Source organism: Dendropsophus ebraccatus, chromosome 2 (genome assembly GCF_027789765.1).
Source record: "Dendropsophus ebraccatus isolate aDenEbr1 chromosome 2, aDenEbr1.pat, whole genome shotgun sequence".
NCBI classification, from domain to species: domain Eukaryota; kingdom Metazoa; phylum Chordata; class Amphibia; order Anura; family Hylidae; genus Dendropsophus; species Dendropsophus ebraccatus.
In genome coordinates, this window is record NC_091455.1 from 84,611,390 (window position 1) to 84,628,612 (window position 17,223).

Genomic DNA, 17,223 nt, shown 5'->3' on the forward strand with positions numbered 1-17,223 from the left:
GTAACAAGCTGTCACCTGAAGACACATAACCCAGGACATGTGTTATATTATTGTCAAAGCTCTGCTGGATTAGTTTCTCTTTTAGTATTCAAAATGCGGTGTCTGATTATACTCCGCTCATTGTTTCTTATGATAAGTGATCAATATTTCATTTTCTCAGAGAAGGTAAAAAGTTTCATGTGTCTATCACTGGCGAGACGAACAGCCACTGCATAACAAACATTGCTTGTAAGCAGGAAAAGCCATTGACAAAATCATAACTACATGGGGTTTAATTGTCATAAGTGTGTGTACACATCAAGCGTGGAAAGCTATTGCTGACTTAATATAATGAACAACCATGAAAGGATATAAACTGGGGATGTTGGCTGCAAAGTGCAGAGGTCACGAGTCCATCTAATTCAACAACATGCTGTGAACAGGGACCTTAAAGACCTTTGCCCTCTTCTGGCCACTGAACATTGATTGGTCTTGTTTGCTAAGTAGTTCTTACCATAAGCCACAGATTTATTGCCCTGTTTATTAAGTATTACAATTATTGTCCTAATCAGCAGTGTATGCCTGCTGTATACTGTGCACTTATATCATTGTTCTAGTATCATTACTGAACAGTGGACTGGAAAATAGTGCACTTACTTGATACGCATTGACAGGTATGCTTTAACCTTGGTCTACGATGTTTTATTTATTTATTTATTAAGGTAATATACCATAATTGGTAATATGCATTAAGAGAAGTAGTTTGGTGGGGAGCAGGGAACAACCACAATGACTTATTAGTTCAGTACTAAAAAAGATTGACATTTATTGATAACTTAATACTTTCCAGTACAGTCAGGGAATAAATAAATTAGATTTTATTGAATCTAATGTCTCAACTTGTTAATTGACATATTAAGTTTTTTCATTAGCTTAGCGATCTAAGCCCCATAATCACCTACATTTAGCGAATACTTGTATGGGTAAAGGGGCCCGTACAGCTTAGATATCTGTTGGCTTAACACATGTTCTGCCAACAGTTGTTCTCCTGTACCCTCTCCCACATGCCTGCTTAGCCAAGTATACTGTGTCCTTTATGGGGAATTAATCACTGCCCGACATCTTTGAAATACAATGTGCTTGATCCTTCTTTCCCATAACATCTTCCATCGAGTTATGCTGGGTTTACACAGAACGATAATTTGTCCAATCGAATGGTTAATAATTTTGAAGCAACGATTTGGTTTTTATAACTATCAGCGTTTAGACGGAGAAAAATCGTTAGAAGATTCGTAAGAAAAATCGTTATTGCGATCGTTTTTAAGATCGTTTATTCCCATCTTTTACATAGGGTGAATCTATGAAAGACTGTTTACATGAAGCGATCTGTGAATATTTAGCGAACGACGGACGACGATTTGAGAACATGTTCAAAGATCAAAATGAACGATTTTTCGCTCATCCCTTGATCGTTTTGCTGTGTTTACACGGAACAACTATCGCTCAAATGCGATCGTTATAGCGAAAATTCAAACGATAATCGTTCCGTGTAAACCCAGCATAAGTCTCTACGCCCCTTAGACATTAGATACCAAAATTAGCAGGTTGAACCTGGGTTCATCTGTTCATGAGTTTGAGTGCCTACTGTTATGCTGCGTTTACACGTAACGATTATTGGCCCGATCGTACGATTAGCGATGTCGGATTTACGATTTTTTTTTTTATAACGATCAGCGTTTAGATGGTACGATATATCGTACGAAAATTCGCACTGCGATCATTTTGCGATCGTTTAAGCCTATCTCACACATTGGTTAAATCGGCGAACGACTGTTCACACGGAAAGATTTGCGAATTTTTTGCGTACGATGAACGACGATTTGATGACCTGATGAAAGATCAAAATGTACAATTTATCGTGTGTTGTTCAATCGTTCGCTGCGTTTACACGTACGATTATCGTTCGAATTCGACCGTTATCGCGCAAATTCGCACGATAATCGTTACGTGTAAACGCAGCATTATTTGCAGGCATCATGTTAATAATTTAGTGAGCATGCAAAAAAATTATTTTAGGAACAGCGGTATTCTCATCACAGAATTCTTGGAATGGAGGACTGTTCGGGATCAGTTTGGGGCATTCTTAGGCTTCCGTTAAAGTCAGTCTCTTCCAGTGATTTAATGCCCTTTCAGCCAGTCACCGTTACTTTTCTTCATTTTTTTCCATCATGGTGCATTTTTCGGCTTAGAGCCCTAAAAAGATTATGAAAAGACTATTGTACAAAAAATCATTATATTGCTCGTATTTAAGCGGTAACCATTCCATGTGTATGCAGGCAATGGTCAAATGGCAAACGAAAATTTCTACGTATGTTATTGATCACATCTTTTTAGCTGACCATAAAGTTGTTAATCATTCTCAAATCTTTTGATGTATGTACACATAGTTTGTTCGTAATTCTGATCATTCGTAAAGTGGAGTGTATGAACAATCGTAATTGTGATTGTAACGACTTCTGTTTATTATGGTGAATGATTTCAGTTAATTCCCAAAAGCACTCCTTGCAATCGTTTATAGTCCGATAAAAATGAAAAATCGCTTTGTCTAATAGGACCCTTACGCTATATGCTGTTCTGTGTGGTGGACAGTGTCACCTAGGCGGGGCATTTCAGCTGTTGGGCCCTCACCCCAGGGCTCCCTGAAAGCTCCATTACTTAAGGTTTCCATTGCTTCACAAGCAGAATTGGTAGATGGGGTTTATGAAACGGTAGCAGAAACCTTGATTCCAGTGACAACTAAGGCCAATATTTCTAGTTTTTAGTTCTTCTCTGTTGCTTTGATGCAGCGGTAATACTATCTTTTCATGACTATAGCCAGAGATTTTTGTCTCGTGTAATGAAGCTGGGAATACATGTATACTGTGGTTTAATATAAATATAACTTGTATAATAGAAGCATATATATTACTTAAAGGTTGCATAGTATTGTGCATAACTGGTTATATGAATAAAAATACATTTCTTTCTAATTTATATGTACAGTAAAGTCATTTACTACAACCCAAACTGAATAGTCACATGGAAGCAATGTAGCCACAACTCAACCCATACATCTTATTCTCCTCTTCAAACATGTATGGAGATAAAGGGGGTGGCAGTATAAGGACTTTTTGGTTGCCACATTGTTTCCTTGCAACTAGCTGGGAGCAGAATGGGCATTTCTAATAAAATTTTAAGAACAGATAAGTTAGACAGTTTATACTAATATGCCCACTTACGGCATTTATATTAATATGCCCTGGTACAGCATTTTTATTAATAACCTTGGAAATATTTAAGAATAGGCAGCCTCTTTATTGTTATAGTATTTTTAAAGAGGTCATCACATAATTCCATCCTCTTTTGAAGTGAAGCCTTTGGTGCACTCCTAAAACCTCCAGCAATAACTATGGCCAGGCAAACATTCCTAAAGCAGAAACAAATGATGATCTATATAAAACATCGACTGCCCACCAACATAGAGTATCAGTTTGCAGGGAACTTAAATGTGTGCATATGCCCCATAACTGTATACAGAAAGTTATTCATTTTTAGAAGTGATACTGTATGGTTCTATACTGTTACAGAGAATGTCATTATTTGGTTACTAGAAATTGCACACTGCACATTTTTGCAGACTCCTACCCATTTATTTTGATGGACATTTATCATAAAGATTAAAAGGAAATACGTTGTGCCTTATAAATGTAAATTGAGCAGAGAGTTTAAATATTGTTTAAATCCGAAGTGCCTGGCTACGGCTGGTGCTTTGTGTAATGTATGAGCTCTGTCATTTTGTTTAATTCATTTTTCTGTGCGTTCATTGAAGTAAGACTAATTGTTGTTGTTTTGTCAATGCAAAGAGCAAATCATTGTCAGTAGCATAAAACCATCATTTGCCTGACCTTTGGTGCCCTATGAAGAATAAATGCTTTATATGTTGTCTAAGCTATTGACCGACAGTCTTTTCAAGCACTCCAGCAGTATTTTTAAAGTCATAATTGTATTATATTTTAATCGGCAACGCTTGTAATTAAAACAATGACAGCGAAACGCGCCTGTCATTAAATCCCCATTTATGGAGAGGCATACAAATGCTCAGGCCTTTTACTTATGGGATAAAGGTGATTTACTGCTATCTATATTTTATGAATAGTGTATTTTCTATGTAAGTATGAGGTATCTAGGTAGATATTGGTTATATCTAGAAATATATATTTTAGTTTAAAACATGTCTTTTTTTGTGACAGTTTCATAATCCAGAGTGGTTCATCTTTTAGCACATGGTAACCTATGTGTGTGTGTATATATATATATATATCTCCAGGGGTTAGGGTGTTTTGTTTGGAATCTGTGAGACGGAGCTAACCATAGCATTTAAAAGCAAAAACAGAATTAATTACAATGCAGATTGATGGATGCAAGATTCAAAGGTTACACGTGTCACTCAAAGTAAGCACAGGAAGCGCACGCTTCCTGCCTAGGAGTAACACACCAGTTTGTTAAATTGGGAAAACTGCTAAAATTTACTAAGTTTATTTCCTTATCAATCTTTAATTCAAGACACTTGTGTTTTAACCATTAGTAGATTTTCCCTTTTTTTTGTAACTTTTAATTCTACAAATTGCAGGATGCTAAACTTTACATGTCAGCGAAGCTTTCAGATTATAAAGTTTAGGAAGTGCAGTTGTGGCATAATGATATGTTCCAGGGGTTTTATCTTTAGTCCACTGTCTATTACATTCACAGGCCAGAGTTTAGCTTACTTGGCCTCGGTTCAAATGTAGTATATTAGTCCTTATTTTTAATCTAAAACAAAACTGGGTTCAAAGCACAGATATCTTTTTATGTTATAGGGGTCTTTTGTCTGTTCCACTTCTGGCATGACTCTGTAAGCTTCAGTGTTTATTTACCCACCAAAAGATTTTCTTGTCATGGTTTTGCTGTGTTTTTGTGCATTTCTTTGTTTTAAATTATTTAAAGTGTAAATGTTTTTAGAAACTTCTGACATATCATAGTGACATGTCAGAAATTAGTATTGGTTGGGGTCTTTGTGCTGAGATCCCCACCAATCGCTAAAATGAAGGGGCAGATGGCCCCTTTATCTCTGGTCTAAACAGCATTAATAAGCAGTATACAATTACAATGGAAGGACTTCTGATACACTGAATTGCCAAAAGTCCTATTGACTTTCATTATAATTTTGTATATGGCGCATTATAGTTGTTTAAAGCACAGATGAAGGGGCATAGCCATGCAGCTACTGTACATGCTTCTGCCTCTTCTAGCGATTGGCGAGGTTATCAGCATTTAAACCCCCACCAATACAAACTTCTGATATGACACTATAACATGTCGGGTGTTTGTCCAAATGATGTGCATGTGTTGCTGCAAAAAATTTCTGTAGATTTTCCAACCTCAAAGTCTAGACTCCGTTGCCTGTGATCAAGTAAAGGTTAATATTTAGGCTTCTAGGCCCCTAGCTTCCAGGGCACGAGGATCCTTTTAGACCGTCCGATGTGCGACCCTAAAGAAGCCATGATCAGTGAGATCAGACTTTTCCATGCCTTTGCAAGGCACAAGTAACCATGCAGCCGGGCCACACATTTGTTCGAGCTGCCATTTGAATGCAATGTTCTTGGCACGACATCCCCAGTTTAGACAGAGAGTTGTGCGGCCGAAACACACAGGTTGCGTAATCAAATACAAAGCACAGCACTAAGATCTTGGTGTGGTGTCACCTAAACCTACCTAAACTCTGTAAATAGGTGTAGGTGACAATCCTACCAAGATCTTAGTGCTTAGTGATTGCTAGATTGTTGTATTATGCACTGATATGTTTCTCTGATAATTTTCTTGCTTTTGACTAATTGTGTGGTTCATTGCGGACAATCTCTGTGTGGCTACATTAGATAGTCCATCTTGGTGTTAAAGGGGTAGTCCACCCAAAAAAAATTTCTTTCAAATCAACTGCTGCCATGAAGTGACAGAGATTTGTAATTTACTTCTATTAAAAAATCTCAAGCCTTCCAGTACTTATTAGCTGCTGTATGCCCAACAGGAAGTTGTATTATTTCCAGTCTGGAGAGCAGGAGGGGTTTTCTATGGGGATTTGCTCCTGCTTTGGACAGTTCCTGACATGGACAGAGGAGGCAACAGAGAGCACTGGGTCAGACAGGAAAGAAAACACCACTTCCTGCTGGACATACAGCAGCTAATAAGTACTGGAAGACTTAAGATTTTTTAATAGAAGTGAATTACAAATCTCTGGCACTTTATGGCACCAGTTGATTTGAAAGAAATTTTTTTTGGGTGGACTACCCCTTTAAGTGCTATCCCAGAAATTGTGGATGTTCACTTTTGGCTTCATTTTAAATGTTTTTAATTGTTTGTTAATGATTCTTTTGTACTTATAAAGGATGTAATTTACATATTCATCTTGGAGTGTGCTATATGCTTTGTGATTAAAGAATCCTTAACCATACATATTCTAAATAATAGTTTTTGCTGACTTGTCGTGTCATGATAACGCTTATAATTAGTTTTATCTAAGAGACAAGATTGCAAGTGTTTGAGAGGTCAGAAATTCCCCGAACATGGACATGTGGTAGTTTTGTTTCCCTATTCTTCCCCCCAGCATTGTTCCCTCTTGTCCACACACAGTTACAACATGCGTCACTCTTCCTCATTTATTATAACAGCATAAAATTTCTACTTGTCACAATATGCTTTTTTTTATATATATATATATATATATATATATATATATATATATATATACATGTGTGTGTTATGATTATATAAGCCATGAAAATTATAGGTTCATTACCTGCAGCAAATCCAACCCTTATCCAACCCCACTGTGTCTATTTCTGTTTCTATTGAGTCACTCAGGGAAATCGCCATCCCTCTAGGTCTACTAGAAGTGGAGTCCTAACAGCCTTAGCATCATATGTGATTCCATTCTAATTGAGACAATGTCCTCTACCCATGTCCAGATTGTGAGGGGCAACTCAAGAAAAGTAGTAGCAAGGAATACAGACTGTTGTTTTTATCCTGTATTGTTAATATACATCAATCATACTTGTAAAGTATGAGTTACAAGGATATGATTGGTTATAAACTTTGAAGATCACAATGCTGCAATAGGCTGTGTATAAAGTATGTATGAGCTGTTGATTCCCATATTGGATCCCTCATAAAAATGTGACTAATCTGTAGGACCCAGTAATAAATCTTAATTAGGTTCAAATAATAATGCCCCCCTGTAGCCATCCATTAATAATGTCCCTTCCAAAATAATAATGCCCCCTGTAGCTAGAGGCAATGCTTCTTTTAGTCTCATATGCCCCCTTTAGACAGGCATCCCCCATGCAACCAGGTATGCCTACTGCAGCTAGATATGCCCCTTTTAGCCAGTTATGTCCCCTGCCATGAGATATGTTTGTTATAGTTAGGTATGCCCCATGTAGCCAGGTAATACCCTTATAGCAAGATATCCCACTTATAGCAAGATATGCAACTTGTAGCCTGGTATTCCCCTTATAGTCAGATATGCCTCTTGTAGCTAGGTATGCCCCTTGTAACCAGATTTGTCCCTTGTATGTCCAGTGTAGTCAGATATGCTGCCTGAAACCAGGTATGCCCACTGCAGCAATATATGCCCCTTGTTGCCAGCTACAGGCCTCTCCTTCATCACGGAGGTCTCAGCCTAAAATACACTGGAAGACCAGGAGCCCCGATGCAAGGCGTGAAGACGGGACTCCCTTAAAAGTGTCCGCACTCGGGGTGGTGTGAGTTTATTTGCACTGACAAGTTTGATTGCAATTGCCAAGTTTGTGAACTTATTTTGAAAAAATACAACAGAAAGTTAATAATAATAATTTGTTCTTCACCGTGTCTGATTCATATACATGTGTTACTGATTGTGGAGTAAAGCGACTCCCAGGACAGACACGCTACACCCCCTGTGTGTTATTTAACCGGTGTTCAGACTTGGTATTGGATAAGAGTCTCTGCATCCAGATACAGTATGCTCCTTGTAACCAGGTGTGACTTCAGTTAAGGCATAGAAACAGATGATCAAGAGAAAAGGGAGCCCCCCAGTGTATAGTGTCAAAGTAAAGGGTCTGAATACGAATGATTTGCAAAATTTTTTAGTTTTTTTCTGTGTAATAAATTTGCAAACATTTCTAAAATAATGTTTTCACATTCTTTGTATAGGGTAAAACAGATTAATTGGGGAAAACTTTTTTTTAAAGCACCTTAACATAAAATGTGAAAAAAGTCAAACGGTTGGAAGACTTTCTGAATGCAGTCTATAACAATTTAATAAAATGGTTTCAAAGTTTTTACATCATCAAATCTCTTTTCGGCTACATTCACATGTACAGGATCTGCTGTACATGATTGATGTCGCAGACTTAGAGCTGCAGATATTAATGTAATTAAATGATGGAACACAGCATCACATCTGCTACAGATCCTGTATGTGTGAATAGACCCTTAGGCTAGATTGACATCTACGTTTTTTTTTTTGTTTGTTTTTTTTAAGCCATAAGAAGAAATGAATAACAAAAGAAAGGAGAATAGCTATCTCATTATATTCACATTGATCATATTGATCATGATTTTGTGGTAGAAAGATATTGCTTCTGATTATGACCCTCCTGATTACTGACATCCCTGTTCATTTATCAATTACCCTACTGCTTAGGCTATAGGCGTGCTCTGCTGCTCTCTTTCTTATTGGGGGCTTATAAGGAATACTATTGATCCTTAAAATCAATGTATCTCTTATCTGAGCTCAAGATGGGCTGTTTAGGGAAATTATGAAAACATATATGACTGCACTTTATAGCAGCTAGTCTCTCAGCTGCATGTCCTCCATAATACTAGGGTCAGTTCAGTCCACATCACCCTAAAAAGGTTGGGGCTACACAGCGACTTTAACTGCACAATGTTTGTTGTGGGACGATGAGTGCCATATTGTGCTGCTTGAATTGCAGCTAATAAAGATGAATAACTTGCCTCAACCACACCCTAATGGTCACCAGGAATCCATCCAGGAGGATTTTGAGATGCCGCTGAGATGTGCATGTATGCATCAAGCTTATAAAACATCTCGTCTTCAAATTAGGATTCTCTTGTAAGCGTCCGTGCACCTTCTTATGGCACTCAGAGACGACAAAACATTGGAAACAAGACAAGTGATGCTTGCTGGGTTTCCTCTTTTGTCAGAGAAGTGAATTATAGCTTACATGATTTCTAAGATTGTTATACACGCACTTGATATGATTTTCCAGCAATAGTTGCAGCCAGTGCCATGTTTCATTGTCTTTTATTAGTAAGTAGAAAATAAATCGCATTCATCTTCTTGAAATCAGTCCAATGGTTAGTTAATTTAGGACTTGGTAATTCAATTGTTATCTATCTGTATTGGCAACAACAATCTATATGAAAGAATGAGGTAGTTAAAAGTTATATCTAGGAATCCGATACATTTCTGGAAAGCCAAAGGTCACTGCATTAAAACCTGCGGTAGCTTTTTGTGAGTAATTGTCCTACATCATTTTACTAATGTCTTGCTGCTAATGAAAATTAAAAAGCCCATGCTGTTTGATTTACTGCTTTGTTTTAATTGTCATTTTAAGCTAACAAGTGTGCCAGGATTTCAGCGAGAATTGGAGCTCCCAGTGTTTTGGTCAAAAATATTGTGAGCCTTGGACTTTTTACACCTCAGGACTGCTTTTGTAGAACAGCTTTTACATAGTATGTGATTAAATCCGTTGTGTTTAGAACACTTCAAAGTGACGTCTTGTAATAGATTCTGTATAGGGTTGCTGCCACCAGATAATGACAGAACAGCAGCCAAAGTTCAGGTTAGTAGGTGGTAAGTACTTGAAATGTGCAAGCTGAAAAATCTAAGCTCTGCTGTTAACAAGAGGTCTGCAAAGAATAGAAGCTATGAGTGAATGGTTTCCTTGAGAAAATAATAGTCAGTCACGTATGGAAATGTGGAACATAAAACACCAAGGAAAACACTTACTTGCATGTAATGAATAAAGTCAGACTTTTTAACTTTTTTTTTAGTTTTTAGAATGCACCAATAATAAAGTTTTTTTGTATTTTATATTATTTTCTCAAATGGTAATCATGGGAATAACTGATGGAGGCAGATATTGGGTTTTCTATCGATGCACCAAAATCAGACTCACATATAAATTATGTTATCGATTTCCTTTTAACCGATATAATCTGTAGCTTTTCAAATATTGGCTTTTTTTTTGGAAATCATTGAATCACCTTAGTGATGTCTGCTATTTTTAGGGTACCTTAAACTGCAGTAGAATTGCGTGGCGCACACACGCGCGCTTAGTCTCGGACCATGACCAAGCACGTGAAATCCTTGGTTTTTTTCAAGCCAACATGAACTTTTAATCAGTGTTTTGATATGAAATAAAGTATTGGATTTTATCATGGACATTGGAGTGCTGGGACTATCACTTACCTAGCATTGTTCCATGTGGACTATGGTTTGCAACAGTTGGACTTGTGCACCCTTGGTGCATCCTTGGTGCACTTTGGCCAATTTGAACTCGTAATATAGGTTTATACTCAAAGCTGACAAGCAGAAATCTTGACATATTGATGTACAAAATATGTAAGAAGATGAGGTCTGTTTGCTTAAATCTTTTATTGGGGTACAAACACACTGGGCGTATTCGCAGCGGATTTCTCACTGCGAATTCCTGCCCTGTAAACAAACATCCCGCTGCAAGTTTGTCAGCAGCCCGCCCCGTTAACCCCCGGCCGCCGGAGCATATACATCACCTGGTACCTGCTCCGGCTAGCTTTGCGGCTCCCAGCGTCTCCACGTCCCGCTCAGCCAATCAGTGCGCTGCGGAGAGGCAGCGCACTGAGTGGCCGAGCGGGACCTGCCGGTAGCCCCGAATCTAGCCGGAGCGGGAACCAAGTGATGCATACGCTTCTGCGGCTGGGGGTGAAAGGGGCAGGCTGCTGACAAACTCAGGGCGGGCTGCTGACAAACTCTCAGCGGGATGTCCATCCTGCTGCGAGTTTGTCTGCCCATATGTGTACAGAGCAGGGATCCGCAGCGGGTCTCGCTGCAAATTTGCAGCGAGAAATCTGCTGCGGATATGCCCAGTGTGTTTGTACCCTTATGCATGAACCTATTAAGGTGTCCATGCACATTAGATAAGTCCACTGTTTATGTGCCCTCTTGACTTTTCCCCAACAGCAAATGTCAAGGGGGTGGTGGGGCAAACACATTTAAGATTTCCACATGCCTGATCCTGTTGCACTCCTGGAGGTAAGCCAGAGTTGTCTTGCAGCAGCTTACTTCATGTATGGCCAGCTTTACTACAGTTTTTAGACTGTTTTGTACAACTAAGTAATCTGTTATGCATTGAAATTTTGCACTTAAAGGGTCTTTTTTTAACACTTCCTGTTGGTTCGTAACATTTCATTACTTATCGGACACAGACTTGTTGCAGAAGCATATGTCCCTAATGGGTAAAAATAGACTCAAGACTTTTTTCAAAAGGCCTTAAAAGAGAAGTCCAGCTATTTTAACTACTTCACAGCAAGCAGGGATGGGCTGACTATATTAACCAAAAACTACTTACCTCTCCCTGCACCCACTGCAAGACTAGCTCCAGGACTTTCGCCAGAAGGCATTTTTCCCCGGGTTGTGATGATGTCACAAAGTAGGGGAAAATGTAGAGAGAGAAGGAGCTGGTGCTCATTAATATAGAGGACTACTGAGCACACACACACAATGGGGAGGACTACTTATTGTCTATGTTATTTAGAAGGATATCATCTGAATCAGCTGCACAGAACAATTTAAGTGATACATCATTCTGTTCAGCTTCTCTGTCACTAGTTTATGCTACCCATTCTGTCCTTTTAACCAAAGATTCCAAGTAAGTTGTAATGCTAATGCCACTTGTGCCTGCTGTTGCTCTTTCAATGTGTAAAGCATCCTTAAAGGGGAAAACAAGATGTACATATTTGATGCAAGCACATGTGCTTCCTTTTTGTTAAAAGCAAGCAGAAGAAGAGAATGTTTTATTGAAGGAAAGTGCTTGATATAATTAAGGGAAAAAGCTTGCTTTAGACATTTGTCCTCCTGCCAGTCTAATTATTTTATTGTTAGTGAAATGGACTCTATAACATTTTGTGTTGGTCATGATCAATCCAATCATCAATTATATTGACTAATCTGACTTAGAATACGTTATATTTTTATCTGTTTGGTAGCTGTCTAGACTGTTTTTATTTGTAAGATGCATTATCCATATATAACTAATTTCGAGATCTTTATTTTATCAACACACTATTGGGTACTTTTACTGTCTTTTTCTTTATATTGGAAAATAATTCCATATGTATAGTTTTCAGGCATAGACAAATGCAGAATTAGGACAAGTACGTGTTGTATGTACATGTGTGTTTGGTTTTGGTGTTAGTAATCCATTATTTATGAGGTGCTTACCTACACAATAAGCCCTTCAACATGTTATTTGCATTAAGAAGTGGGAGAATCATACAGTGTTAAGACATTTAAAAGATGTTATGCTTCATCTTAGGGATGGGCGGTTAATCAGATTAATATGATTAATTCGCCCCTAGGAGTGCGGACAATTTAGATTTTTTTTTTTTTAATTGCAAATTCTATTAAAAAAAACAACTAAAAACATAGAACTCCTGTGCCATCCGATGCAAAGGACGGCAGTGCAGGAGTGATGAAGCATAAATTTCCTGTATATTGCTCTTTAACCTAACCTGCTGATATTCCCCTGCAGCTACGTACCTGACATGGAAAAGCTGTCCTTTTTTCTGTTGGTCCCGCCATTTTTCATGCAGTTTTATTATGAGCAAATATGCAGATCTGCTGGTTAGGAGCACAGGTGGTCTGCCTTGGCTCCAAAGAGCACCCACCACCATATGAATATGCATAGTAGGCATCATTGAAAAAGGTGGAAAGCGGGCCGAGGAATGCCCCAAACCCCCCCCCCCCTCCTCCCAGTGTTTCTAACCAGCAGATTTGCAAATTTGATCTTAAAGCGACTCTGTACCCACAATCTGACCCCCCCCCAAACCACTTGTACCACTGCTTTTAATCCAAGATCTGTCCTGGGGTCCGTTCGGCAGGGGATGCAGTTATTGTCATAAAAACAACTTTTAATCCTACAGCGCTGTGTCTAACGGCCGGGGCTTACATTTGTATATGCATTAGGCTGGCACACCCTCTCTGTCCTTCCTCCCCACCCTCCTCATCATTAGGAATGCTCCAGGCAGATTGCTTCCTATTCCCCACCTGTGTGCATAATGAACATGGGCTGGATCGTTAATACACCTGTGCAAAGCTCAAACAGCAATAAATGTTCCTGGATCATTCCTAATGGTGGGGAGGAAGGACAGAGAGGTGGTGCCAGCCTAATGCATATATAAATGTAAGCCCCGGCCGTTAGACACAGCGCTGCTGGATTAAAAGTTGTTTTTTTAGAACAATAACTGCATCCCCTGACGAATCGACCCCAGGACAGATCTTGGATTAAAAGCTATCCGAAGGTACAAGTGGTTTGGGGGGGACAGATTGTGTGTAGAGTCGCTTTAAACTGCACAAAAAATGGCAGGACTGACAGAAAAAGGACAGCAGAGCAGACATCAGGTAAGCCGCAGCAAGGGCATATTAGCAGGTTCGTTTGCATAAGCCTGCTGATAGTTCCCTTGTAACCTTTTCTGTGCTGAAGCATGTAAGTGACATCTATTGAACTCATCGAGGATATAACATACAATTATCACATCAGATGAAGCTTACTTCAATAATAAAGTAAAATATCAGTCTATATTTGTTTGATAGAATGTATTTGTTGTTTAGCATACCTATTACTCCAATTTTCTTAGCCACCCTTGGATGTCAATTTACTATAGATGTTATCCCAACAAAGGGCCAGGTTCACAACAGTAAACAGCCACTTCTAAATGGTTCTGGGGCAGCAGCCGTAGTTGTCAAGGAGCAATTGTATTAAATGTGCTCTACAGCTATAGGCTAGGCTAGAACTTCTAAGCATTGCTATATAGGGCACAGTTCTGGCATCCAATGCATCAATATGCTGGTGTAAGAGAGCATAGATCTTTATTAACTTTGACTATAGTGCTCTGTAGATATAAAGAAAAGAACATAGACTGGGTAGAGCATACCCAGAAAATGAACATTTGAAGGCATCTCTGTTTTCAGTAACCAACTTCAAGTTTCAAGTTTTACTTTAAAATAACTCAACAGGTGACATAGTCTGTGGTAATTAAACATATACATATATAGCCTATGCAGTACTAACCACAAAGTCGTCTTCCATAGCCTTTCATTAGCATATCTAATACTACATAATATTTTGTTTCATACAGGTTGCACTTGTGCAGTGGACAGAAAGTGTTGGCCTCACTCTTGTCAACAGAGATCTGACATCCATGCAACTTAAAACTCCCAGTGGACAGATTCTGACATTCTTTATTCTCCAGATCTTTCCCTTCACTTCTGAAAGCAAACGGATGGGCATCATAGTCAGAGTAAGTATATCATTTTATTTTTACAGAAAGTAATTACCTTTTGAACACAAGTGTGAAGTGTAGTCTTCAATGCATGCGCTGTACAGTATCCTGAAATAGGAAAATCTGACTGACCGACTGGTTTTGTGTGTGTGTGTGTGTGTTTGTGGTGGGGCTGGGGTCTTTAAACTGTGAATACATCTCTGGAACACAACACAGAATGAAACCTAGGATCAGTTTATGATAAGTAATTTAGTGTATTTAAAGTGACTCTGTACCCACAATCTGCCTCCCAAAACTTCTTGTACCTTCTTGGTCCGTTCGGCAGAGGATGCAGTTATTGTCCTAAAAAACAACTTTTAAACTTGCAGCCCTGTGTCAAATTGGCGTGGCCAAGAGTGTGTATGCCCTAGGCTTGCAATGCCCCTCCGTCCCTCCTCATCACTAGGAACGCCCCCGGGCAAGATTTTTCATATTCATTACCTGTCTGAACACTGCACAGGTGCCTTAACATTTCAGCTCATGTGCCGTGTTCACACAGGTGAGGAAAAAGAGAAATTGTTCTAGGGGCATTCCTAATGATGAGGAGGGACGTTGCAATCCTAGAGCATGAGTACTCTAGGCCACGCCAATTTGACACAGGGCTGCAAGTTTAAAAGATGTTTTTTAGGACAGTAACTACATCACCTGCTGAACAGACCCCAGGACAGATCTTGGATTAAAAACAGCAATCCAAAGGTAAAAGCAGTTTGGGGGGCTTAGATTGTGGGTACAGAGTTATTTAAAGAAGTGATCATTGCTCTTTTGTTCAGTGTGTATCTATACTGTATAAACTGTAGAATGTATAAAAGAACACATACACTTTTAATTTACATGGCTTAAACTGATCCATTACCTTTTTATTATTAAGTAAAACTTAGTGTTGCCTCCTCTTCAGGCTCACCACTCTTTGTGAGTTTTTTGGTTTATGCAGTGTGTTCTCAGTTCAGTGGCAATATAGTGTCATGCATTTGCTTAACATCAAATGTACAAAAATTACAACAAAAAAAAAATGCAGTACGATACTTCAAGACACATTAGCACTCCAGCAGTATGCTGTCAATCGATGGCATACCGCAGGTGTCCTAATATGTCTGGCAGTAACCTATTGCATTTTTTGTTCTAGTTTTTGTACATTTCATTTACATATCTTAAATGTGAACCAAGCACCCTCCACTCAACTGAGCAGGGATCACCTGTTTAAATGCTTAAAGCAACTCTGTACCCACAATCTGACCTCCCCAAACCACTTGTACCTTCAGATAGCTGCTTTTAATCCAAGATCTGTCCTGGGGTCCATTCGGCAGGTGATGCAGTTATTGTCATAAAAAAAAACAACTTTTAAACTGGCAGCTTTTTGCCCTTTGGCAAATTTTTCCTATTCCTCTGCAGTGAAAACTACACAGCTGCTTAACGATCCAGCCCATGTGCCGGGATGACACCGGTGGGGAATAGGAGGCAATCTGCCTGGAGCATTCCTAATGATGAGAGGTTGTGCCTGCCTAATGCATACACAATGTAAGCCCCGGCCGAAGGGCACGGGGCTGCCAGTTTAAAATTTGTTGTTTATGACATTAACTGCATCACCTGCCAAACGGACCCCAGGACAGATCTTGGATTAAAAGCAGCTATCTGAAGGTACAAGCGGTTTGGGGTGGGCAGATTGTGGGTACAGAGTCTCTTTGAAGGGGTAGTGCGGAGCTAAACAATTATTTACCAAATAACACACATTACAAAGTTATACAACTTTGTAATGTATGTTATGTTAGTGAATGGCCCCCTTCCCCCTGTTTCCCCCCACTCACTCTAGACCCACCCAGAAGTGTAGTGCTCTATACTCACCCGATTCTTGTCGACCCCGGCCGCTATCTTGGGTACAATGACGTCGTCTTCGGGAGGCTGGCCGGTCCACACCAGCCCTCCCTTATGCCGCCCCCCCCCCCCCTCTGCGGCATCATCAGCTGCTCAGCCACGATTGGCTGAGCACAGTTATGCTCAGCCAATCGCGGCTGAGCAGCTGATGACGCCGCAGATGGCGGCCGGCATGAGGGCCGGTCGGAGCGGTTCTGCTGGCCTCCCGAAGATGACATCATTGTCCCCAAGATGGCGGCTGGGGTCTTATAGGTCTGGGTGGGTGGGGGGAAACACGGGGAAGGGGGCCATTCACTAACATAACATACATTACAAAGTTGTATAACTTTGTAGTGTGTGTTATTTAGTGAATAATTGTTTAGTGCCGCACTACCCATTTAAGTCTCCTATTGATTTCAACAGGGTTCGCTACTCAAGTTGAGCATTTGAGCATTGAAAAATGCCCCACTCGAGTAATGAGCATTTTAGTGCTTGCTTAACACTAATAAATAACCCGGGTTATAAATTAAGTTATAATACGTAAAACATTAAAACTGTTAATGAAGTTGTGCATTTTCACCCTTTAAATATACTTATATAATGGCACATATTCATTTTTATCCCATTGTTACAACAATGTCAACTATCTGTCACCAGACAACATTAAGCAGAACAGAATGTTCTATTCCCCCTAAAGCACAGTACATGTATATGCTTCACCCCAAAAAAGCATTGCAT

The 17,223-nt window shown here is 39.4% G+C and overlaps 1 protein-coding gene across 3 annotated transcripts in view; it reads left to right on the forward strand.

The window, feature by feature from the left end:
- The window catches only part of ATP9B (ATPase phospholipid transporting 9B (putative)), a 242,507-nt gene that overhangs the window by 198,101 nt on the left and 27,183 nt on the right, over positions 1-17,223 (forward strand). For all 3 annotated transcript variants that reach the window (XM_069957885.1, XM_069957883.1, XM_069957884.1), the window contains exon 16: positions 14,455-14,616. In XM_069957885.1, coding sequence (XP_069813986.1) covers positions 14,455-14,616 — 162 coding nt within the window. The remainder of the gene's footprint in view (positions 1-14,454; positions 14,617-17,223) is intronic.